This window comes from Sturnira hondurensis, unplaced genomic scaffold (genome assembly GCF_014824575.4).
Source record: "Sturnira hondurensis isolate 20B ecotype Veracruz unplaced genomic scaffold, ASM1482457v3 Scaffold0024124, whole genome shotgun sequence".
NCBI classification, from domain to species: Eukaryota; Metazoa; Chordata; class Mammalia; order Chiroptera; family Phyllostomidae; genus Sturnira; species Sturnira hondurensis.
Genome location: NW_028096755.1, coordinates 324834 through 349187, shown reverse-complemented (window position 1 = coordinate 349187; position 24354 = coordinate 324834). Strand labels below are relative to the sequence as shown.

General features: G+C 64.1%; 2 protein-coding genes across 8 annotated transcripts; both read right to left on the bottom strand.

Annotated features, from left to right (window-relative positions):
• Positions 1-1267: 1267 nt before the first annotated feature.
• On the bottom strand, positions 1268-3191 carry TMEM86B (transmembrane protein 86B). Its single transcript, XM_037038042.1, has 3 exons — positions 3022-3191; positions 2529-2769; positions 1268-2005 (listed from the first exon to the last, which is right to left on the bottom strand). The coding sequence occupies exons 1-3, from the start codon at positions 3070-3072 to the stop codon at positions 1623-1625; spliced, it is 675 nt and encodes a 224-aa protein (XP_036893937.1). The 5' UTR covers positions 3073-3191; the 3' UTR covers positions 1268-1622.
• Positions 3192-3880: 689 nt separating this feature from the next.
• Positions 3881-22441, bottom strand: PPP6R1 (protein phosphatase 6 regulatory subunit 1). 7 transcript variants are annotated; one of them, XM_037038037.1, is made up of 24 exons: positions 19790-19891; positions 15199-15431; positions 13490-13676; positions 13274-13411; positions 13112-13177; positions 11850-11962; positions 11644-11757; positions 11095-11257; positions 10849-11001; positions 10592-10726; positions 10033-10097; positions 9840-9955; positions 9670-9758; positions 9488-9577; positions 9307-9404; positions 8397-8454; positions 8141-8310; positions 6079-6209; positions 5826-5994; positions 5663-5736; positions 5454-5538; positions 4949-5059; positions 4790-4861; positions 3881-4673 (listed from the first exon to the last, which is right to left on the bottom strand). In XM_037038037.1, coding segments are annotated over exons 1-24 (2655 nt in total). In that variant the 5' UTR covers positions 19814-19891; the 3' UTR covers positions 3881-4672. The 7 variants fall into 7 exon arrangements, with proteins under 7 accessions (XP_036893932.1, XP_036893930.1, XP_036893928.1 ...); XM_037038035.1 differs by lacking the exon at positions 19790-19891 and adding an exon at positions 21864-22441 and having other exon boundaries at positions 13274-13676; XM_037038033.1 differs by having other exon boundaries at positions 3881-4718; positions 4755-4861; positions 13274-13676; positions 19790-19893.
• Positions 22442-24354: the final 1913 nt, after the last annotated feature.

Genomic DNA, 24354 nt, shown 5'->3' with positions numbered 1-24354 from the left:
AAGGTAGAACAGGGACTAAAAACCAGGGGGAGACTCAGGGGGGTTCCTATAAACACGTTACGGATGTAAAGTCTCCTTTCTGCTAAGGAACAGGGAACAAGCAGCATAACTGGTAGGCACAAAATAGACAGGGGGATGTTAAGAACAGTACAGGGAATGGAGAAGCCAAAGAACTTATACACGCAACCCACAGATGTGAATTAAGGTGGGGATTGCTGGAGGGAAGGAGGGAACTGGGGAAAGGTGGGGAGCCAAGGGGGGGGGAATTGGGACAACTGTAATAGCATAACCAATAAAACATACTTAAAAAAAAAGAAGTCCCCTAAAGCATCTCATAGATGGAAAATCTCCCCTCTGCTATAAGAGTCCCTTAAAGCACACTGTAAGTCAAGCAGGGTTTGGAGAGCAGCTCTGACTGCTTCACGGCCTCAGATGCGGACCCCAGGGCCCAGGGAGGGTCAGTGGGCTGCCAAGGTCACAGCCAAGATGAGGGCCACGTCTGGGTTCTTTTTCTCTCCTTACTCTATTTCCACCCCATTGCTGCCTATTTCCTCCTAAAGGGCCTCCCGTCGTGGAGTCCCCTCACCTCCCCAACCCTCTCCTCTCCTTTGCTGATGCCGTACAGGACTCGGGTGGGTTGAACTGTGTTCCCTGAAACAGGTGTCCAAGTCCAAAGCCCTGGCCCCTGTGGCTGTGACATTACTTAGAAACAGGGCCTTTGGAGCCATCTTGAGATGCGATCGTCCTGGATTTAGGGTCCAGCCTAAACCCAATGGCCAGTGTCCTTAGGAGAGGAGACAGAGAGAGAGAGAGAGGGAGAACACCCCGTGAGAAGGGACACCAAGATTGGAGGGACGCCAGGGACGCCAGGGATGGCCAGGCCACCAGAAGAGGCAGGAAGGACCCTCCCCAGAGCCTGGGGTCCGGTGGACACATTGACTTTGGACGTCTGGCTTCCAGAACTATGAGAGACTAAACCGCGGCTGTTTCCAGCCGCCCAGTTTGTGGCGACTTGTGACAGTGGCCACAGGAACGACTACCCCATGGGCCAGAGTCTCCTCCTGGCCTCAGGTCTGTAACATCATCCCAGCACTGGGCAGTCCACGCCCCACACGCCCCGGGTGGACAGCAGGCGAGTTTACTCTGAGTACAGCAGACTGCCTGTCTGCATACATTTTGTTACGAGGAGAAAAAAATAAAAGAACAGAAACCCCTTTGGCTGACGTTGTGATCCCCTCTCCCCCACCCCCACCCCAGATAAAGCTGGTCATTTCAATGTCCCCTTTACTCAGATAACAAGAGAATAACCAGGGCCAGAGGAAAGGGGGCCGTGGACACAGGAGGCTGCCTGCAGTCACACGGGCAGGCAGGGGCTTGGGCAGGGCCCAGCGAGGATCTGGCTGAGGGGCCTGGAACCTGGAATCAGAGCCAAGGGAAAGTGTTCGGAACTCGGTGGTGGATTCCGAATTCTGCCAAAGGTTAGGCGTTCCGGTGGACAGAAGCCTCTGCTGGCAGGCTGGCTGCGGCCCCCGAGGGCGTTCCCCCATCCGGGTCTGGCTGGGAGGCCCAGGTCCTTGCAGGAGGGGAGCAGGCGGACTCAGGGGGCCCGTGTGGGCCCTTGGTCAGTTGGTCTTGAGCCTGCGGCCCTGGAAGGCCGACAGGGTGATGAAAACCTGCGCGGCGTAGTAGGTGGCCATGACCAGCAGGCGGCCGTGGGCCAGGGGCTGGATGAAGGTGTTCCAGGCCAGCAGGGCATCCGAGATGGCGAAGAGCGTGGCGCCCCAGCAGGCCCTCCCGCCCCTGGCCAGGCCACGCCACAGCATGGTGTTCAGGGCCAGGCCGTAGGCTGTCAGGGGCAGGACCATGTCAGGCGGGAGGTGTGGCAGGAGGACGCCGAAGAACAGGAGGGAGACCAGGAGGATGGGTAGCAGGAGGCCCAGCCGCAGAGGCCTGATGCCGAAGACCCAGATGTACAGCAGCTGGGCCTGGGTGAAGGCGAGGACACCTGGAGGCCGGGAGCAGGGGTTGGGGGGTACCCGGTGAGGGTGAGGCCTCCGTCCCTGCCCGCCTGGTCTAGGTGGCCACCCCGCCCCCCTGCCCGCGGGCCATGCAGTGTCCATCCTCACCCTGCTCAGAGCAGTCCCAACCCCACCCCCTGCTTGGCTCCCCCCTTGGCCGCTGGCCCTGGTGTTTGGATGCACACTCTGGGCACACCCCCATCCCCGTGCCTTTGCACTCGTGGGCCCCGTCCTTCCCAGACCCCTAGCCAGGTGTCCCCTCTCTGCAGGACTGCTCTCCTGAACTCTGTGCCACTTGGACCCCACACTCCGCTTCCGAGGTGCCCGCCACTCACACTGGCTCAGGTCAGGCCGCGTGCCCTGGGGGCAGGGTTCTGGGGGGGGTGTCAGTCAGGGCTGCAGCCCCGTGTCTCCGAAGACCACGCTGTCAACAATTTGCCCGCCCCTGCACCCAGCACCCCTTGGCTTGAGGGTCCGAAAGGGATGATGCGCCCCGCTCAGCCGGCTCACCCCAGAGGAAGGCCTGGGGCCAGATGAGACAGACGTCCCCGAGGGCAGAGAACAGCAGGGCCACCTGCAGGGCAGCGGTGCGGGCCCCGCCAGAGCTCGACTGCAGGAACCCAGCCAGGGTCAGCACAGGCAGGCACTTGACCAGCGCGCCGACCCAGGACGGCGGGCCCTCCGGGTCCCAGAGGAGGAAGTAGGTGGCGCAGGCGAGAAAGAAGGGGGTCAGGCTGACCAGGCTCGGCTGCTGTGGGCACAAGGGGGCCGCTGAGACCCTGGAGCTCAGGCCAGCCCTCTCGGCCCCTGGGTGAGGGTTCAGAAGCCGCCTGACCTTGGGGTCCCAGTCTGCCTCCCACCCTTGGAGATCAGACCCCTAACTGGCCAAGACTCAGGTCTAGGGGCTCCCACCCCTACCAGGGATCCCAGGACGTCCGCCCCACACAGCCCAGCCTCCCAGGAGCCAAGGCCCAGCCCCCCTCCCACACTCGGGGGCTCTCACTTGGGCCGAAAATCGAGCATTTCGGGGCAGCCCCTCTTTCCGGGCATCCATGTCAGCCTGTGTCCCCCCGAGTGGCCCATGTGTGGGCAGCGATGGCTTTGAGGGTGGAGGGGACGGTGTGTGGTTACACGTTAACCCAAGGAGCGTCCTGTGGACTCTGATAACAGCACAGGGAGATGCTGCCCCCACCCCGGGGTGGCTCTGCCTGGTGCCGGCAGATAAGGTGGCCCCTGGGAGGCAGGGGGTCCCTCCTCCCCAGCAGCCTGTCCCAGGCCCCTGGGACCCAACCTTGTCCCCCTCTGCCTCTTATTAGTCCTGTGCCCAGCTGGTCACCGCCCTCCTTCATCAGGGGATCAGGGCACCATTATCCCGTCTGTCTGCCGGAGGGAGGGACAGGATGAGACTCCGTCCCTGCCCCTCCTGGGGTCCCCCGTGCACTTGGGCCTTACTCCTGCCCCGTGGGGGCCAGCACTGGCCCGTGGCCCCCACCACAAACACTTCCTGACCAAACAAACCCCAGTGATGACTCATCAGGGTCCCCAGCTGCAGACAGGGCAGACCAGGGGCTCCCCACACAGGCTGGACCTTGGCCCACCCTTCACCCACCCCCTCGGGACACAGACCCACTGGGTGCCCCGCCCGGCTTCCACGGCTGCCGTCTACCACCCACTGCTCCACCAGAGGGTACGGGGCTTGGGGGACGTGGCTCCTACAAGGTCCCTCTGTGGCTGGGGCAGCTGAGGGCAGAGCAGTGGACCCACGAGGCTGGGGGAACTAAGGGGACCCCTGGGGACGGCTCTGGAGACCAGGCCCCCTCACCCGACCCAGAGCCCAAGCTCTGAGCATCAGGAGTCTCACACTGTCTTCCTCTGTTTATTTGTATTTGCAACATGAAACAGAAGCTCGGCACAGACACACGCACACTCACGCCAGCCTGAGAGGGGCTGGGACAAGGTCACTTGGCAGCTGGGCTGGAGCCCAGACCCTCAGGCACTGGAGGGGGATCCCAGCCAGACCCCCACCACACCCCTGCCCCAGGGTCTGTGGGAGGTGCAGGGGTCTCTGGAGTATGTCAGGGCCTCGTGGGAATGTCACCAGAGGGGCCCCCTGGGTTGGGCTCCCGGGCCCCCAGCCCGGGGAAAGTGCAGGGTCTAGGGCATGGGCTGGGTCAAAGGCACAGCCCCCTTGGCCCCAGGTGGACCTGAGCTGAAAGGCCACGTGTGGAGTGTGGGTGTGGCGTCTGCACCCAGAGGGAGAGGACAGCGCCCGGGGAACCCAAGCACAGCCCACCCCTGCCCACCCAGCCCTGGCTCTCCTCTGGCTCTCCTCCCACCCCCTCCTCCCTCGATACGTATATAATATATAATATAGGTCTCTCTCTCTCTCTCTCTCCTTTCGCTCTACTCAACTCTGTATCTTTATTCTAGGAGACAAAACTCCATCATTTCTCTTCTCAGTGCAAATAGGGGTGGGTAGGGCCTGTCTCCCTGGCATCAGCCTCCTGGGAGTGCAGAGGAGAGAATGTGGGGTGGGGGTGGGGGTGGGATGGGTGATGGGGCAACAGGCTGTGTGGGACCCGCCCTGACCCCGCCCAAGCAGGGTCCACGCACAGGACGAGGATCTGGCCGCCACCACCGGAACCAGGCAGTTATCTGGGAACCGAGAGGGAGACGGGAGTGAGGGGCCTGCCGGCCCACCTGCCGGCCCACCTGCCGGCCCACCTGCCAGCCCACCTGGCACCCCAGCCGCCGGCCCACCTGCTACTCACTAGGAGCCTGGGGACCCCGGCCCTCCCTGGACAGAGTCGCTGGGTGCTGAAGGCAGCTTGGGGGCCTGGGCACTGTCGGGAGACAGGGATGTGACAGGTCAGGGTCCACCCCCCCCACCGTGATGAGCCCCCACCAGCCTCAGGGCCACCCATGCTCACCTCTGGGTTTCGGGGAGCCCTGAGGGTTTTGGGCTCTTCTCCCCTTCCATGGTGTGGAGGGGCTGGGGGCCCCCGGGGGTTGGGACAGAGGTAGCAGGGTCTCTGGTTGCACTGTGGGGGAAATCGGCGGGGCTGTCACCAATGCCCCAGGGGACACTGTTGCCCAGAGCGAACGTGCAGGCAGGGAGGGGGCACACAGCCCCCTGCCCCAGACCCTGGGAGCCGACCCAGGCAGGAGGTCCAGGTCTCCTGGGGCCTGGGCTCTGCACCCTCCCTGCCCGCTCTCCCAGATGCCTCCCTCCCGCCCACAGGCGCCCACAGGGCTGGGCGGTGGCCCTGGGCTCAGGACCCAGACGAAATCCGGGAGCACAGGCACAGGCCCGACGTTCTCCAAGGGCCACCTAGAGCAGCTCCAGGGCAGGGACAGCCCCAGGGTCAGGCTGCAGTCACCGCCCTCACAGGCCCCAGACCCCACACCCCCAGAAGCTGCTCCCTAGCCAGTCACCTGTCCAAGGAGCTGGGGGCAGAGCCCGTCGTCCCTCTGAGGGTGGCCTGGAGGTCCCTGACACTGACCAAGGCCTGACAGGGGGCTGTGGGAAAGAGAGGCCAGGAGACATGAGGCCGCACACTCCCACCAGCCCAGGGGACAGCAGGTGGGGGAGCGCGGGGCAAGGGGGGAGCGCAGGGCGAGGGGCGGCCAGGGCAGCAGCTCACCGGTGAGCTCTGCCACTTTGCTGCCCTCGGAAGAAGCTTCCTGAGGTGCGGAGGGAGGTGCGGGGCCCTGGGACCTGGGAGGCGAGAGAAAGAACGGGGGTTGGCCTTGGGGCCTCGGGGAACCAGGACCCGGGGCCGTGCCCGGCAGCAGCTCAGGCCTCACCTGAGCTGCAGGGGACTGGGTGCCACAGGGCCGGCTGGGCTTGGGGCAGGGACGCCGAGGGGTCCCTGTGGGGCAAGGGGCCCGGAGCGCGGCTCCTTCTCCCGGGAGTCCTGGGGGCTGGTCCGGGCGTCTGTAGGCACTGAGTCAAAGGTGGCTGTCCAGCTGGGGCCTGGGGCAAGGACAGAGCAGCGGTGAGGCTGGCAGGCAGAGGCCCGCCCACGCCCACCCACGCCCACCCTGCACATTCACCCACCAGGAGGCTGGGGGCTGGGGAAAGAGGGCCTGGCCTCCTCTCGGGCCTCCCGGCCGTCCTCGTCCTCCTCGTCGTCGTCCTCGTCGTCGTCGTCCTCTTCCTCCTCCTCGCTGTCTGTGCTGCCTCCGCTCCTGCCCCCGGAACCAGCCATCAACCTCTGCGCTGCGGCAGCGACAGTGGGGAGGCAGCCTGTCCCCACCCGCAGTGTAGGAACCAACAGATGGTAAAAGGGGCAGAGGGGGCAGTGGGGACGGGACAGGTCAGGGGCCCCTGGGCCCAGGGTAGCAGGACGCCAGAGTCTCCCGTCCCAGAGAGGCTCCTGCAACACGGCGACACTCCCCGCAACGACAGACGCGGGGGGACAAGGGGGGACTCTCGTCTCCACTATGTCCTCAGCTGAGAGCAGCTGCTCCCAAAACACTGCAGAATGTCGACTGACACACGACTCGAGACGGGGGACAAAGTCCTACTGGACTGAGTGCCCACCCACGGGAGGCGCTGAGCAAATGCCAGCCACACGCCTCTGTCCACGGTGGGAAGGGCTCCATCTGCTCAGTGTTGAGAATAAACTAGAGACTCTGCCCACAGAGGACAGAGGGGAGCGCCCCAAACCCCAAAGGGCTGCGCCCAACCCCCCATTGGTCCACAGCCATGCCCTCGGGGCCAGAACAAGCTGGGGCCACTACCCCGCGTGGGCTCAACTTCGCCCTGGACGGTGAGGAGGCATGGCAGTGATTGGCAGAGAGCCCTGCACCAGGTGGGAGGCGGCAGGGACACCGCAAGAACAAACCTGCGCGTGGGACACCAGAGCTGCGAACAAATCCACTCGCGTGAAAATGAAAACGAAGACACTCGGGAGCAAGTGTGACGGAAGCGGTGCACAACTTACACTCTGAAGGCGCCACAGCAGCGCTCCCACAGGAGGGCCCCGCTCCCGGGGAGACTGCCCACGCTCGCTCGGGCCCAGGAGCCAGACACTGGAGCAGCCTTGCGCCTGCCCGCCTGCGCCCGGCCCGCACCGTCCCCGGCACCGTCCCGCCAGGCCCTGCCCAGGACGCCAACATGCCGACCCCGGAGAGCCGGCACGGCCCTGAACCGCTGCGGCAGGACCCACACTGCCCAGTCTCACACCCCCTACAACACGACAGCGAGGAGGCACTGAGGCCGGCACCGGGCGGATCTCTGCACAAAAGCAGAACTGCACCCCGCCTGCCGCTCAGAACGGGTCCAAACCCACACACGCGGGCCAACCCTGCACACTCTTAGGGAACCACGGGTGAGGCGTGGCCTGGACTGGGCCGGTCACACCCACCCCAGGGAAGGCCTCACAAGCAGAAGAGCGGAAACCCACCGCGGAGAAACAACAGGTCCAGGAAGCAGTGCACCCGGCAGGGCCGCCCCAGGCCCTGCACGCGGTTGCACACTCAGGACGCCTCCACTCGCCCGTGTGCTGCTCACAGGCCCACTGAAGAGGTAAGACACTCTGGTCCTCCCGTCAGACCCCTGGGGGCAGAGGCCCAGTGGCAGGCACCGGGCTGTCTGCTCGGGAAACCTCCATGGTGTGGCCCCCCCCCTCCCCCCGCCACTGGTGGCCAGGCCAGCCAGCGTGAGGGAAGATGACCTCACGCTGGCACAGAGAGGGGTCGCAGCTGACTGACATGAGGCTGAGGCTGAAACGAGGGGAGAGAAGCTGCTGGGCCGTCCCACAGCCTCTGCAGAAACACGGGCATGACAGCTAACAGCAGAGAGCAGAGTCGAGGGACGCGTGGGACACCAGCTGCAGACACACCTGGATCCTGCCGCACCTGAAGGGCCCCTGGTGCTGCAGACACACAGCAGCTGGCACCCTCTTCCTGCAGGGTCCTTGCCCAGCGGAACTGGGTTTCTGCCACTCAGAACTCAAAGGGCCCCAGCCAACACCCCCCCCAGTCCGTGCAGGCTTCCTGTGCTCAGGCTGATGGAAGCCGTGAGTGTCCCTCCTTCACTGCTCCCCGAACGCCATGCAGCGCCCTTGCCCCCACCCCATGCCAGGGCCTGGCAAAGGAGGCAGGAGCGGACTCACCGCACACTCGAGGGCGGGCCCAGGCGGGCACCCCTGGCCAGCTGGCGGCCCTGCCAGGCGCCGTCCTCCCCATCGGACTCCCCAGAGCCCGGGCCCTCCTCCTCCTCCTCGTCATCATCAAACTGCTGGATCCGGTCCTTGTAGCAGATCTCCAGCAGGTTGGCGTTGGGCTGCGGCGGGCAGAGGCGGGAAGGTGGGTGGGTGGGGGGGTGGCAATGCCCGCAGCTCCCACCGCCAGGGATGGGGCCACACTCACGTTCTCGTCGTCGGCGTGGAGGGAGAAGGTGATGTTGGCGGTCTTGTCGAACGGTGCGCTGGGAGAGAAGCGGGGGCAGTGAGGGTGGTGTGGGCCAGGACGGCGGAGGCGGGCTGCCCCCTGCGGCTCTCTGCTGCCTCCCTGGCTTGCCACTGCCTCTCTGCGCCCCACGTCCGCACTCCTGTCCAGCCCTGGACAGAGTTGCCCAAGGGGACTGCGTGGAGCAGGAACCCCGTCTCGGCTGTCCCCTCCTGCCTCCCCCTGGACCCCAGCCCTTTGGTGCCCTGGCCTCGACCCTAAGGGGCCAGCCAGGCCTTTGTCTGCTTCCCTACCACCCGCCTCAGGGCATCACAGGCTTGTTTTTTCAAAAGTGACTTCTTCTACTCAGAGGACACAGGGTCCCTGGCACGATTCACGGGCACTCCCCTCAGGGCCCTGCAGGGCAAGCTCTGTTCATAGCCCCAGGCCCCTCAGCCCATGGTGCCCAGGAGGAGACCAGACCCACACGGGGGACCTGCCCTGACACGGGCTGACAGTGGCAGAACCAGGCTCAGAATGGTGGGGGCCTGTGGGGGGCGGGGCAGGTGGGGAAGAAGCCATTCAGCGCCCTCCACCTGCCACGCAGCCGCTCCCACGCAGCCGCTCCCACCCAGCCCCCCCAGCTCATCCCAAGGCCACCTGCCCCTTCGCTGTTGACCTGGTGCTGTCACAAGGTGGCCTAACTAATTTACAAAACTGCCTGACAGAAAAGGACAAAGATAAAGACCCTTGTCGCCACTTCTTAAAAACACCGCCATGACTGCCACGAGCGGAACTGGTCACTGGGGAGTAACCTCAGTGCCCCAGGGCCCTGGAGGAGGACGGGAGGCCGGGGCCCACGGCGGGCGGCTGCCCGGAGGGGCGCACTCACTTCACACTCTCCTCCTGCTCCCCAAACTCCTCATCGTTGAAGCCAAAGTGGTCGATGAAGGCCGAGGTCATGCGCTGCATCTGGAAGTCCACGAAGGCCTGCAGGGGCAGCGGGGCGGCGGTCAGGGCGGGCGGGCGGGCGGGTGGGCAGGGCAGGGCAGGGCCCCGAAGCCCAGGCCCACCTGCTGCAGCACGGCCTCCTCGGGGAAGCTGAACTCCTTGAGCCGGTCGTCCTCGTCATCACTGGAGGAGTGCAGCTGGTGCGTGTTCACCTGGGTGGGCGGGGGCGGTGTGAGGGGCCGCGGCTGGGGGGCGGCTGTGGGGACGTGGAGGTGGGTACTGCAGGGGGCAGCAGGGGCCTCACCAGGTCCACCATGTTCTTCTTGTTAGTCTCGGCCAGGGGTCCCGACACGAAGGCCTCCCACTGCTCCTGCTGCTCAGCCGGCAGTTCTGCTCGGGGGCGGGGCAAGGATGGGAGTGGGACACGGCCCTCGGCCCCCCGCACCCCCGCCTCGGGGGAGCCCCCTGCCTCACCCTTCAGCAGCTGCTTCAGCTGCTCCGAGTTGGGCCCCTTCTCCACGTTCTGCACCAGGGCGTTGGCCATTCTCGTCAGGTGGCCCATGTAGCCTTTCCGAGGGCCCCCTGTGGACCTGGGTGAGGGTGGACCAAGGATGGGCACAGGCCGCCTGTGCCTGCTGCCCACCCGGAAGGAAAGAGAGACACTCACTGCACACGGTCGTTCTCCTCCCAGGACGTCAGGATGCGCTCCACCAGCCGGCCCTGCTGCAGCAGCTGTGGGAGGGGCCAACCAGGGTCACGGGGCAGCCCCGCCAGCCCACCCGCCGAGAGGGAGGGACAGAGGCGCCCATCACCCAGGGTGTGCCACACCCGGGCCAACAGGCTGCACCCGTGCACCGCCCCTGGCATCCAGCCCCCCCTGCCTCAGAGCACCCCTGCCGACCCAGTCCCACTCGGCCCACACAACACATCCCGCTCCCCCCCCAGCCAGGCCACTCCCAGAGCAGCAGCCCGGTCAGCCTCAGCAGCCGCCGCCCTGGGCGGGCCCTTCTGGGACACCCACCGACTCCCAAGGCCTCCCGGTAACTCACCTCCCCGAACGCCACCCCGCATCTCCCAGGAAGGACCTAAAGACGAGCCCGAGCCAGAGCCCGAACCCCGAGGACGTGAAGTCCCCACCAAGTCCTGGCTCTAGGATAGACGAGGAACAGACAGCGGGCAGAGCCCACCCCGGGGAACTGAGCGGGCAACCAGCAACCCCAGCTTACGTGTTTCACGACGGGGTTTGGGTCAGGCGTCTCGAGGCTGTTGTCAGAAGGGGGCCCAGTGCTCAGCACTGTGCTCACACACACCTCCACTTGGGTGTGCAAGAAGTTGTTGAACACATAGTGGAAGAAGAGGTCCTGGAAGCAGGGTGCAGGCTCGCACGGAGAGGCCCCAGAGGCCCAGTCCCGCTGCCCCCACCCACACCCATGACCCTGTCCCTCCCCTGCCCCGCCCCCTCCCCACGCTGCACCCCCCGCACCAGCATGGTGTTGGGCACATCCAGCGCCAGGAGCTCCTGGGTCAGGGCCGCGTCATTGGCACTCAGGGTGCTGGCCAGCAGCTTGACCACGTGCAGCCGCGTGGTGCCCAGCGGCGGGGCCAGGGTGCCCCACGTCATGCACAGCGGCTCCAGCTGCAGACACAGAGGAGGCGCGGTTCTGGGCCCGCCGTCTGGGGCTGAGGTGCCACCTTCCCAGCCACTCCCACCCCAACCTGCCCAGCTCACCTCCGGGGGCTCGAGCAGGAGCTCATGGAAGCGGCCGAGTCGAGGGCGCAGGGCGTGCAGGGCGCCCACGCAGGACGAGGCGCTGTCCAGGGTGGCCTGGGCCAGCAGCTCCAGCTGCCCGTCCACGGTGCTGAAGAAGTTATTCACGATCACAGACTCAGACCTGCAGAGGGGCACAGGGCAGGGAGCAGAGTGAGCCATCCAGGCAGCCTGGCCTGTACGTGTGCACAAGCACGTCTGCAGAGGAGTGTGAAGCTTCTGCCAGTCGGGTCGCGAGGGGAAGGGCCCGGGCAGGGCAGGCTGGAGGCCCCAGTATGTCTTAGCCCAGTTGCCCCAGGGACCCTGGATGCCAGTGGCCAGCTGGAAGCTAGGGGCGGTTGACTTGGCCTGTTTCCTCCACTGTCAGGTGGGAACAGAACTCCCCATCAGGACCACAGTGACCACTGTGAGGCGGACACCGCTTGTGGAGAGATGCCCTGTGACCTCCACCCCAACCAGGAGGCCACGTCCCCAGGGAGTAGCAGAGCTGCCCAGGAGGCTGCCCCTCACCGTGGCCTTCTGGGCTCCAGCAGGGTCAGCAGCACCTGGATTCCGCTGACAAGGACAGATGGACTCAGCTCCCCCTCCAGCATGTTGCTCAGGAGCTGCTCGATCGTCTCCTGCCTGGGGCGAGGGGACATAGAGGTGAAGGGCCTGGGCCCCGGGGCCCTAGGACGGCTTCCCCCCCTGGGCCAGGGCACAGCCGGCAAACCCACTTCTCCAGGGTGGCCAGCAGCTGGTCGGGCTCCGGGCTGTCCTGCACCTGGATCATCTGCTCCCGGCTCAGGCGGATGATGTCGCACAGGGACTGGGAGGCGTTGGAATGTTGCTGCGGAGCCGGAGAGCACGCTGAGGACCCAGCCCAGTCACTGGACCCGCTGCGGCCTCGGGCTGGGACCCCATGAATTAACCACCTGGCCCCAGCCCTTGGGGACGGGGGGAGAATGGCACAGACAGAAGGACACAAGTCCCAAGGGAGGACGCCCGAGGTACTGAACACTGGGAGGGGAGAGACAGCAGAAAGGGAAACCAAGGAAGGCTTCTGGAAAAGGAAAGAAGACGTCGCGCAGACACCCGCGCCATTCACAGCTGCCAAAGAAAGGACGTCCGCCCCCGGTGAGCGGTGAGCAGCGTGGTCTGCCCGGCAGAACGTCCGTCAGCCCGGACACGGCGAGGCGCCGAGGAGCCGCGCCGCAGGTGCATGCAGAGCACGGTGCTGGGGCAGAGGCCAGCAGGGACCACGGGCTGTGGGGCTCCACGTCTACGAGACGCCCAGGAGAGGCGGACCCAGACCCTGCGATGGCAGCTGCGGGGCTGGGGCACCACGAGCGACAGCTCCTGGGCTCAGGGTCCCTTCCAAGGCGATGGGACACATCCCCAACTGACGCGGGGATGGCTGCAGGACTCTGGGAACATACTAGAAACTACTGAATCCCACGTCACCAATGCACGGGCCGCGCGGCACACGACTCTCAAGCCGCTCCCAAAGAGAAGGCAGGAGCCAAGCCCGAGCAGAGCATTGGGTCCAACCTGACAGGGCCCACAGGCAGGCCCGGGACCCACGCAGGCTCACAGTGGGCACCCTCGTCCCTCTGCCACAAAGACCCGAATGGCTGTCACCCTCCTGGGATGGGCACCGGCTGGGCCCAGGTACCCACTACCTGCACGTATGGGCAGGGAAGAGCTGAGGCCCCATGAGCTACTGGTGAGAATGGGGGCCTGCAGGTGGACCCTCTGAAGGACAAGCCAGGCTCATCCAGGCACGGAGCCTGGAGCCAGAGGACACCCCCAGACCTGAACCCTGCAGGGAGAGTGGCCAGCTCCTAGGCTCTGGCAGGAGGTCCCCCGTGTGTGAAGCCCCTTCTCTGCTCTGTCACTACCTCAGCGAGGGCAAGGGGCATAAGCCACTCAATTCCCGATCTTCCTCTCCTCACCGACTCCATCTGAGAGGAGGAGACCTAGCATCTGGGACACTCACGTTGTCGTCTTTTGATGGGTGGATCTGCTCAATGAGCCGCTGGACAATCTTCTCCTCGTTGAGCCACTTGGGGTGGGAGAGAAGGTGGGGCCTTACTCACTGACCCAGCCGGCAGACCCCGCCCCTCCAGGCCCCGCCCCTGCTCCCGGCTCATTGGCTCACGTTGACCACTTCCTGCCTCAGCTGGGGCCGCTCCACGCAGGTGAGCAGGCGCAGCAGCAGGTCCATGATGGCCGAGGTGCCGATGTGCTGCAGCAGCAGGTCCACGAAGTCGTCCTTCTTCCGCAGGAAGGACACGAGCTGGGGGCAGGGGCACGTCAGATGGCAGGGCCCTGGGGCCCGCCCACCCAGCAGCCACGCACCCGGGACGGCGGGCACCTGGTCCGTCTTGCGGTTGATGAGGATGCCCATGACCTTGCTGAAGAAGCTGGCCAGCAGCGGGTTGAGGCAGTCGCTGCTCTGCAGGAAGCCATAGAGTCGGTTCAGCAGGGACTCGTCCGCGCCCAGCGCGTCGTTGATCTGGGGCACGTCCGCCGTCAGGATCTCACAGGCCACACTGGGGTACCTGGGGAGGGCAGCAGGCGGGCAGCTGTCACACCCAGGCAGGGAGGCAGATAGGGGGAGGCGTGGGCATTCTCGCCTCCCTGTCAGAACCGCCTTGGTGAAGGCAACGGCAACGTCCTCCCTCCTGACCACCCACTCCCGAGCCTGCCACCTCCTGGACATCCGCCTGCCAATGCCCACAGCCTTGCCCCTGCCCGGGGCCATCGTCAGAACTTCCCCTACACAGTCTGACCAGGTGACCACTCCGAACCCCACCCTCGCCCCTCCCTCCCTTCCCCACACCAGCCCCAGGGCCACCCTGCCCAGCAGGCCACCCAGGCCTGGGTGAGCACGACCTGCTTAAGGTGCCCTGTGAATGCAGGGCCCTTGTGCCTCTGCCCCTGGGTTCCTCGGAGCAGGGCAGGACCCCCAGGAGCTGGGACAGCACGGGTCAACACGGAGGCTCCCTCAGCATCTCCCCGCTCCTGTGAGCCACAGCCCAGTCCTCGCGGCCACTGGACATGCTCAAGGGAGGGGGGATGGCAGGAGAGGGACGGTGGACAGATGCCCAAGCAGAGGGGGGGAAAGACACACGTGGGAGCAGGCGTCTGATGGACAGGTGGACATCAGGAGGCAAGGCAGACTCTGCGGATGCCGCCTGAGGCCCCTGCAACCGCCTCCCTGAAGCCCCACCTCACAAAGGGCAAACTGACGGGCAGCCTTCACCCACGCACCACCTGGCTCAAAAGACACACAGCCAGGGCAGGGCGAGGGGGGCTGGGCAGAGGGTGGCGCCAGGGAACTGGGAGGAGGGGCCAGAAGGGAGCCCAGACTGGTAGGGTCTGTGCAGGGCCCAAGAAGGGCAGCGGAGCCCAGGCCAGACTCGAGTCTGCAGTTACAGCAACAGTCCCAACTGTGTCCCCACCCCAGGGCTCCAAGTACCCACGAAGTGACTGGGGGCAGGTGGAGAGAAGGGTGGGGGAGCATGCAGAAGGGGACGGCGGCCACCAGGGCCCATGCCAGCTCGGCTCACGCGGGCTCGCGGCACCATGCTGGGCACTGGGAGAACTGTGCGCCAGCAAGGGCAGTGTGCAAGGGAACACAGGCGGAACAGTGCTGTGTGGAGTTAGAGGGCTTGCTTTAAACCAACAGGGCCTGCGGGCCTCCCCGGGCGTCCCCCAGGCTGCGACACCGGGCTGCCTCCTGCAGAAACGCCCCCAGGGGGAAAGGGGAGGGGATGGCCAGTGTGCGGGGAACTCTGTGTTCCCTCTCACAGCCGCATGGGACTCCAGAGCCACCGCGACCGAAACCCGATGGAAGAAACACCAGGAGGAGGAAGACGGGGTGGGGGTGGGGGCCGCCGAACGAGACTGGCCAGACGCCGCTCCCCAGGGGCCTCCTCACCCTGCACTGGGGGCCGCCTGCAGTCCTGCTGTGCGGGCTCCTCGGCACGGGCCTCCCTGCCTGGGCTCCCTGCCCCCACCTGCCCCCCACGGGGCGTCCCTGGGACAGGGCGGGGGGTGGGGGGTGGGCACGGGGCTCACTTGTAGCGCAGCCGCTCCTCGCCGCTGGCCGGCGGCTCCTGGGTCACCCAGGCCACCATGGCTTGCAGGTGTGGCGGCCGCAGCAGGAAGTCCAGCAGCTTGCGGTTGACGACCTTGCACTCCTGCAGGACGTCCTCCTCGTCCAACAGCTCGGGCAGGCTCAGGTCCTCCCGCTCCAGCAGCGTGTCCAGGTGTGAGCTCGTGTGCAGGTCAAACTTCCAAAACATGGCGCCCTGCGGGCAGGGGCCGTGGGACACTGAGCCCCGCTGGCCAGCCCAGCCAGCTCACCAGACCCGGCATGCGCTCAACCCCCCTCATCCAGAGCCCTGAGGCCCCAGGGGCCACTTCACACCTGAGGCCAACTGTCCTGCCCAACCCTCACCCCCAGGGCCCTCAAAGCAGAGCCCTGAAGCTGTGCATGGCATGACCACAGTCCTGCCCACAAGCGCCTGTCTCCACTGTCCCCCATCTGGCAGGAACCCCTGGGGCAGGGCCAGAGCTGTGCTCATCCTGGGACCCCTGATGTCAGGCTCGCCTCAAGCTGCACTTGCTGAGCCAATGCAAAGGCCCCGTGACGGCTGGCACTCGGCCACCATCCAGCCCAGTGAACAGCATGTGGCAGAGGGTGTGGGGCAGTGGCGGGCAGAGGGAAGTCTGTGCCGTTGCCTGGACGCCACACACACACACACACACACACACACCCAACCTCCTCCCACCCACGGTCCAGGACAGGGAAGAGGAAAATGGGGGGAGTGCTCCCCAAACAGCCACTCACAGACCCAGAAGCAGCAGGACAAATGGGTAACTGGCTCAGCAAGGAGGCCAGGCCTGCTCCCAGCCCCTGGAGGGTGGTGCCCTGGCTCTGACGCTGCATGCCTGGCCGCGGACCGGCCCACCTGACACAGGTAGCCGATGACATCAGGCATCAGGAGCACCTCCCGGGCACGCTGTCCAGGTGCTGGGCTGGCCCAAACCCTCCTGCATAGGGACTCAGCCGCTCGGGGAGCCGGCAGGCGCCTCCATCCAGACCAGTGGCTGCAGACCGTCCTGAGCTCGCAGCCAGGCTCCCGTGCCACTGTCCTCCCTCTGGGAGTCCACCGCGCCTCAGGTGCTGTCCCCACAGCCCCATCTGAGAGGCCATTGTCACTCCATCGCACAGTGGGCAACCTGCGTACAACTAAACTGGGGGCCCTGCAGCCCAGCCCAGGCACTGACTAAACATCACACCTTTCACCTGCCTTGTGAGGTCCACCTGAAGTGGAGAGACCAAGCGGCCAGGATGCCCCTCCTGGGCACCCCCAAGTGCCTCTCCCACGGTGCCCTCCAAGTCTGCTTGGCCCCATGATGCCCTGGCCATGGACAGAGCAACAACCCAAGGAGAGTAAGGCTAACTCAGGAAGGGGCGGAGCCAGTAGGCACAAGGGGCCGCCTGCTAAGCCTCTGTCCATTCCAGGCACGGCGACACCCAGCTCTCCTTTCCAGCCTCCACAGCAGCCTCGGTGGCCTCAGCCATCCAGGGGACCTCCTTCCTGGCTAAGACCAGGAACAAGTGGCTCTACATCCGCCACAAACCCGATGGCACTTGCATCTGCTCCTCAGCCCTGGCCAACCACACCTGGAGGCGAGGGGCAGACCAGCCTCGTGGCAGCCTTCCACACCCCAGCCCACACAGGCCACTTTTCTGAGACAGGAATTCCGGGCCCAAAGCCCCAGTGGGCGCCCCCACCCCTGCCCACCTCTGTCCACCGTGTCCTGGTCACATGTCCCAACCTGCCCTGCACCACCACCATCCCAGTGACAAGGCGTGTGCACCACGCGCGCCCTGGCTGGTCAGAACCGTGAGGAACCTTCCTCACCAGGCTGCGGCAGTCAGCATCTGGGCACAGCGGCAAGCCCAGAACCTGGCACACAAACCTGAGCTGGGGAGCCTGGGACCAGAATCGGCTCAGGGGGCAGCTGCCACCCGGGCCACAAGAAGCAAGGACCGTGACGTGGTTTTACCTCCTGTTTCTATGTGGAAAACTTTTGAGCAGCGATGGGGGACCAGAGAGGCCAAAAGGCCGCCCAAGCAGAGAGAGTGAAGCCGTCACCAAGGACCTGGCGCTGGAAGATTCCAAGCAGAAACAGCAGGCAAGCAGTTTTCAGGAGCAGGGGGGCGGAAGGTGACTGCTAATAGGCATAGCGGGGTTTCCCTTTGCGGGAGGGTGTTCAGAAAAAGCCTCCCAGAACATTCTGAAATCAATGACACACACGTGCACTCGTCAGTCCCACCTCCATTGAAACCCTGCTTGGTGACGCCTGCACGGTGCTGACTGAACCAGAAGCCGCCGAACCCTGCACTATAAATGGGTGAATCGTAAGGTGGATGAATTACATCTGCACGAAAACCGTTACCAAAACAAACAAACCCAGAGCTGCCGAGTACGCCTGCCGTGCCGGGGCCAGGCCAGGCCCTGCTTCCCGTCCCCGGCGCCCACACTGACAGGGCGCCAGCTGCCCACAGAGCCGAGGCCCACAGGGCGCCGCCCTGGGGAGCCGGCCAGGTTCCCCCTTCCCACTTCACCACCCAGCTCCCGAGCTAAGTAGCCCCCCCCCCACGGGGGACTGGGCAGGGCCGAACCAACCCTGCCGAGAACCCACACACCCACAGGGGTGCCTTGTGCCACGTCACCGAGGTGACGCTGTGTTCACTCGCACTGTGAACGCAGCACTGTGTTCACTCGCACCGGACAGAAGCAGAGACGCAGGCCAGCAGGAAGGAGCCCTGGCTGCCGCTGCCGAGGGGCAGACCCCCATCCTGGACCCTAGGCCCGCCCACTTCCAGGGCACAGGGTTAGAGGGTGCAGGCTACAGCCCCACTCCAACCGCCTCAGGGGCTTCACCACCTCAGGAGGCGCCTCTGAAAATCAGGAGGCTGCCAGCACCAGATGCGGCCGAGTGGTGGTCGGTACCCTTCTCCACTCTTCGCAGAACGCACATGCAGACACAGAGTGGGGAGGTTTTTTTTTTTTAATTGAAAAAGGGACAAAAAAAATTCCCCGCCACAAACTCCCAATTCGCTCCAGGCCCGAGCCCTGCAGGCCAAGCTCCTGTTCTCACTGAACAGAGCTCTGGAGGTCGTGGGAACCGGGCAGGAGAGGCGGGCCTCCTCCTCACTCTGACAGTGAGCTGAACTGGGGGCCAGCACCTGGCATCCGGGAGCCTCGTTTCCTGTCTCTGAAATGGGGGCACTGTCAGCCAGGAAGGGCCATGCGTGAGGACAGCCAGGTCAGGCAGGTGACAGGCCAGAGCGTGGCAGGTGCTGGCTTCATCCTGTCCTGTCTGTCCCTGTGGCCACACTGAGGCCAGGACACTTGTGGTAGGAGGGGAGGGGACCGCCATGCTGCAGAGTGACAGCACTATAAACAAGAGCAAGGCCAGAGAGGCTCAGCCGGGTGGCCCCGGGTGACTCAGGTCGCTCAGACATGCCAGCGGGATCCACGCTCCCCGCCACCCCCACCCTCTTCAACTTTTAGCAATCTTCAAGAAAACGGAAGTGACTACCACGGGCTCTTAGCGACCGTTTGAAAACCAAGGCCGACTGCAAACAGAAGAGGGGAAACTGCCTGAGAAAGGAAGCCATCAGACACACAGCACCTCTCCCTCGCCAGCGGCTCCCGCTCTTCGGGTGCCCCTCCGGCCTCCTGAGCAGCTCAGCCAGGGCCCCACTGCTGCGCCCACAGAGCCGCCCCTGTTGCCGCTGCAGCCACCCATGTCCAGACCCAGCTCCACCCGCTGGGAGCCCATGGGCACCCCTTCCTCACCTGCCCTGGCCTCAGAGTACATGGAACTGGAGGTCAAGGGGACAGGTGCCTCAGGGAGGGCCTTGGGGTGGCCGCTGGAGCTGCCCAGGGGCTCAGCAGAGGCTTCAGTGTCGGGAGAAGCCACCTGGGACCTGCTGACCGCTGCTACCCTCAGCCATCACAGGCCACCAGCCGCTCTAGGGAGACAGGCTGGGGCCTTACAGTGGCTCAGGAAAGCCTGGGGGGGTGCCTCGCCCACTGACCCTGGCGCAGACTCTCCTAGGCAGGTGGTTGCACTGGTCCAACCCCAGGGGATGGAGAAATCAGGAAACAAGAGACCAGGGAGGGTCACCAGGCCAAGCTCTGAGATGTGGCCAAAGAGCTCACATTTATGACAGTCTCCAGGACGGGTCATGGGTTCAAAGAAAAAAAGCATACATAACAACAAACAGATTTGGAACATAGAGTGGCAGAGTGCGTGTCACAAGGTGATGCAGTCAGAAGGCCTGGGTTTCAGCCCTGCCTTTCTGGACTGAAGCCTCAGTGGCCTGAGACCAGGGACTTAACCCCACGGAGCCTCAGCACCTCGCCTGCCTGCGAGACACGTCAGGGCTGGGGTAAGACCGCACTTCCCCGAGGAAGGTCCATGGGAAAACCCAAGCTTGGCCTTGAAATCAAGGAGGGCGTGTCGTGTGTCCTCGTGCCCCCCCCCCCATGAGCCTGCCCCAGAGCCTGCCCACGAGGAGCCGGGGAGCCCAGGCCGCGACGGAGGCTTCTCACTCTCACCACCACTCCTGGGCCTCTCTCACCTCCTCTCTGGCTGCCACCCGCATGGCGCTCAACTCTCCCGCCACACCTGACTGCTCTTCTGCGCCCTCGCCTCTGCCCTGGCCCAGCTGCTCCCTCTGCTCTCCTCCAGTTCCTCGGGCCTGCCCAGCTCCTCCTGGGTCCTTCAGGCTTCAGCGCAGACACCACTTCCTCCAAGAAGCCTCCCCTGACTGCATGAGGGGCCTGTTCCACACTTTCCACAGCTTCCGTGGTCACCTTGTGACAGCGTCTGAGGGCTCTGTGACAGCGTCTGCCTGTTGGGTCACCTGCCTCCCCTCACCAGATGCCTGTTTCCCAGGACCCAGCCTAGGAGTAGGCCCACAGCTAAAGGTACTTGTTGAATGAATGAAAACCGAAGGCCACCTGGCCACAGAGCCTGGAAAACAGTTGTTGGGCCTGAGGGGCAGGACCAGCCTTCTCCTCTAATGCAAACAAACAGTGAATGGCTGGACAACAAATGACCAACGTGAAAGTATATCAAAATACACAGCACACAGCCACCAAGAAGCAATGGAGAAGACAGGCCAAGAGGACATCACACCCCAGCAAGAGAACAGGGTGGGGCAAGAGAGCAGGGTGTAGCCCCAGTGGCCCTACCCACACGCTGCTGTGGGCCCCGTCTGAGGCACTGCAGGGTGTTCCCCAGCCCCGCTGCACTCAGCCTGTCAGACCCCAGCAGCACCCCCTACCCCAGCTGAAACAAGGAAAAATATCTCTGGCCACTGTCAAAGTGTCCCCAGGGGGACATGATCACCTCCAGGTGAAAACCACTACAGTAACTGATCCCCAGCCAATCCATAAACCCTAAACGCTGCCCAGCCCTGGCGCCCTGCACCCTGCTCCACAGCTAGTGCACGGGGACCCCCGGCGCAGCTGACGCTGGGTGGCTGCTGGGCACGCTGATGGCAGCGACACTTCTTCACACTCCACTGACGTTGCTGTGCGACTCTCAGCCCAGTTCCGCCCCTGACAACCTCCTTCCTTTGCAGAGACAGCCTGCTTTTGAGGCTGGTGGTAACAGTGACGTCTGGGTCACCAGTATAGAGATGCGGGCATGTCACAGAGCAGCTGGAAAGACCCAACCAGGTCACCCTCCAGGCGCCTGGACAAGCAGCCCCCTGAGATAGGCCACTCCCTCCCAACACATCTGCACCCTGATGGCTCCTGGGGTCTCCCCTGCACCTATTTGCACGTCCTGGTTCTTCCACAGGGAAGGCCCTTCTTCCCACCGACGTCTGTCAACTCCTACACACCCTTCCTAGACATAAAACCCCACCCGCTGAGCCCGTCTCACCAGTGCCTCACCTCTGGGCCTCCGGTAGCACCTCGAGTGACCTCTATCCCAGGGCTAGTCACTGACTGTCCCATTCTGCCTGAGTCTCCCAGGGCTGGTCCCCCTCCCTCAGCGCCCAGCACCAGGCTCCCAGCCATGCCCTCGGCAGGCCCGGTCTCCCAGAATGGGACCCAGTGGTGTCTGCTCCACAGAAGTACCTCCCACAGCCCAGCTCACAAGAAGCCCAAGCCACAGGGCGGGCGAGCCCAGACAGGGTGAAGGGAAGCCCCACTCCCCGCGGCAGTCATCCTGAGCACAAGGGTGAGAGTTAGACGCCATGGAATCGATGGCAGGGGACCAGGACCGAGGGGGTATGGGGCGTCCATGAGAAAGGTCTGAGGAAGGAAAGATGAGGGTGGGGGTCGGCAGAAGAGTGGGGTTGAGTCTCAGGGCACAGGGGGAGGTAGGGGGACAAAGGGAGAAGAGGCTGGCGAAGGTGGGCTGGAGTAAGGCAAGGCCAAGGGGAACGCACTAAATAAGAGGCTAGAGGTGCGCCCACAAGGAAGGAGGTGGGGTGGGGACGACCTACCGGGGAAGAGACTGGGTGGCTAAGAAAAAGAGTCTAAGGGACTGGGGGCACCCGACTGAAGGGAGCCCCAAGAGGAGGGAAGGGTCCAAGGAGAAAGGCTGAGGAAACTCTAAAGTACCAGGCAGGGCTGCCAGGGACGGGGCGCAGAACTCGGGGTGCCGGGCCTGGGGAAGAGCCCCGAGTGGCCGCTTACCTGCGCGGGGGGGCGGCGGCGGCTCCTCGCACTCGGGGCTCATCGGGGCGCCCCCCCGCCCCGCCGCCAGCGGCTCTGGCTCTGTTCGGGAGCCCGGTTCGTGGGGGCGGGGGGCGGCGAGGTCTCACGAGGGCGCAGGCGCTGCGGCCGGGGCTCGCGCACGCGTCCTCGAGCCTACGGGGGGGGCCCTCGAGCACCCAGTTCCAGAGTTCGGGGGGCCGCGCCGACTGGGTGCGGGGCCGCTGGCGAGGTGGGCGCGAGTCCGACCCGGGGCTATGGGAGGTCAGCAGGGTCGCGAGGCCCGCGCAGGCTCTCAGTGGAGGAGCCGCCCCGGTCTCCCTGGTCCAGCGCCCCGCGGCAAAGTCAAGGCCGCTGGGGGAAGACGTCCTCCTCCGCAGTCGGAGTAGGCCGCGGTGCTGAGCAGCGGTCGACGGAACTCGAGGCCCGCTTTCTCCACCGCCCCTTGCTCACAGCGGCTGGGTCTCCCGGCTTTGCAGTCGGCTTCACAGGCTCCGACGCCCGAATCCGTCCGCCAGTATCCCACAATTCCCTCAGCGTAGGGGCACGCAGGAGAGCCCGCCCTCCCGCGGTCGTCTCTGTGTGCGGGGCGGGGCGGGGTGGTGGTGGTGGCGGCGGCGGCGGCGGCGAGCTCGGGGCGGCAGTGCGCGTGCGCGTGGGGCCCTGCCTTTCCCCCCCCCCGACCCCGCCCACCTAGACCGCCGCCGCCTCAGGTGCGCTTGCGCCGGTTGGTGCCAACCGTCTCTCCCCGAATAAACCCAGGCAACCCAATGCGCAGGCGCCACTGTATGCCCGGTGTTCATTATGACTCCATTCCGAAACCCAGAGAAAACCCTGCCCCAGGATTTTCCTCCATTCATATTCCTTTTTTTTGTCTCCGGGGTCCAGCTCCTGGGGAAGTCTTGCCGGATTTCTGTCCAACCAGGGCCAGGAGCCTTTATCCAGCCGGGTGTTCTCGACGCCTTCTCTGGCTTCTGGCTGCCTTCAGTCGCCCTCCAGGCATTTGTCCGGGCCATGTCTTGACCGTTGTCAGTCGCCGCACAGAGAACCCTCGACTGGAAAGGTTCTCCCAGAACTTATACCAATACTCAGTAGGTCCTATCTGGCCTCAGTTTCCCCAACTTTCACAGCCACCCCTTGCCATGTTACAGGTCCACTGTAAAGGCAAGACGAGTAAACTTGGGCAAGGACCCAACTTTTATTTATTTTTAACCTGCAGTTACCTTTTTCATTACAGGGACATTTTATTGAATCATGTTTGAATATTTTCCTGTTTTAGCGGTTCTCTTGTTTCCTACGATGCCAGTTAGGCATTTGTCTTTCACATCTGTTAGCTTCTAATTGCCTTAATCTTTGTCATCTCTTGCATTTGCTGATTTGATTTTTCAGCCATGTCTGGTCTGGCCCTTGCTATTTACAGCGTTATTTATTGCATGTGATGTTTTTCTGGTCCTCGTAGCAGGTGGCGACCGCTGAGTGACAGTCAACCACAACCTCAGTGGCATGTTTTATGTTCACAGCTTGGAGCTGCAGGTGTGAAGGTTGGCAAGCCGGGGTCCGTGCTTGCCCAGTGCTGTCTGTGACCAGATGGACAAGGATGTCTAATGCTGGGGGGAAGTAGCAGCAAGACTACATAGCCACTTTCTCTGACTGGCTTTAAGAGTAATAAAGTTAGCATCTGACCTCCAGTTCTTGGATCCTGTAACTACCTTTCCATTTATCCTGAATTTGGGAAGAGGGGTGAAAATAATTGGTCCCTCCAAAAGCCCAGGAGTACAAGTTACATCCCACAGGATAGAAATTAGTCTGGCATGTAACAAAGCTGGGAAAGCAGATACAGGGCGGAGGAGCACGGCTTCAGGATTAGCCCAGGTCTGAATCCTGGCCTGTGAACTTGGCCATGGATTAACCACCCTGGGCGCAGCTTCCTCTTCTGAAAAACAACAGCCAGTGCTCTTGGTTGCAAATCGCAAGACCTCCTTGACCTAATCTGAAAAGCAATCTATTAAAGCCGGTAAGGCAGTTCCTCTGCCCCTCATCGCCGCCCCCCCCCCTCCCCCGGCCTGGCAAATCTCTCAGAAGGCTGGAGAGAAGGCTCACGTGGTGCAGTTGGGAATGAACCCACACCCAAGCACAGACTGGCCACAACCATCCGGGCAGCACTGTCTGCCTCTAGTGCTCTGTGCACGTTCTCCCACCTTCTGTCAGTAGCTCCCCAGCAGGCTGCTGGTGGGCTCTGATTGGTGGGGCTGAAGTCACATGATTTGCCCCTGCCGGATGCCGGGAAAGAAGATGGCTCCCACCTTAGGGCTCTGGGTGTGAAAATCTAAGATGAGGGATTCGCGGAATGGAGGAGAAATCAGAGATGGTGGGTGGCCAGGAAGCGAGTGGGTGTGCCCCATGCTCCCTCTTGAGAGGCCAGGAGAATGGAAGGAGGCGAGGGCTCTGGGATTTAGCAACACTTTTATTATCC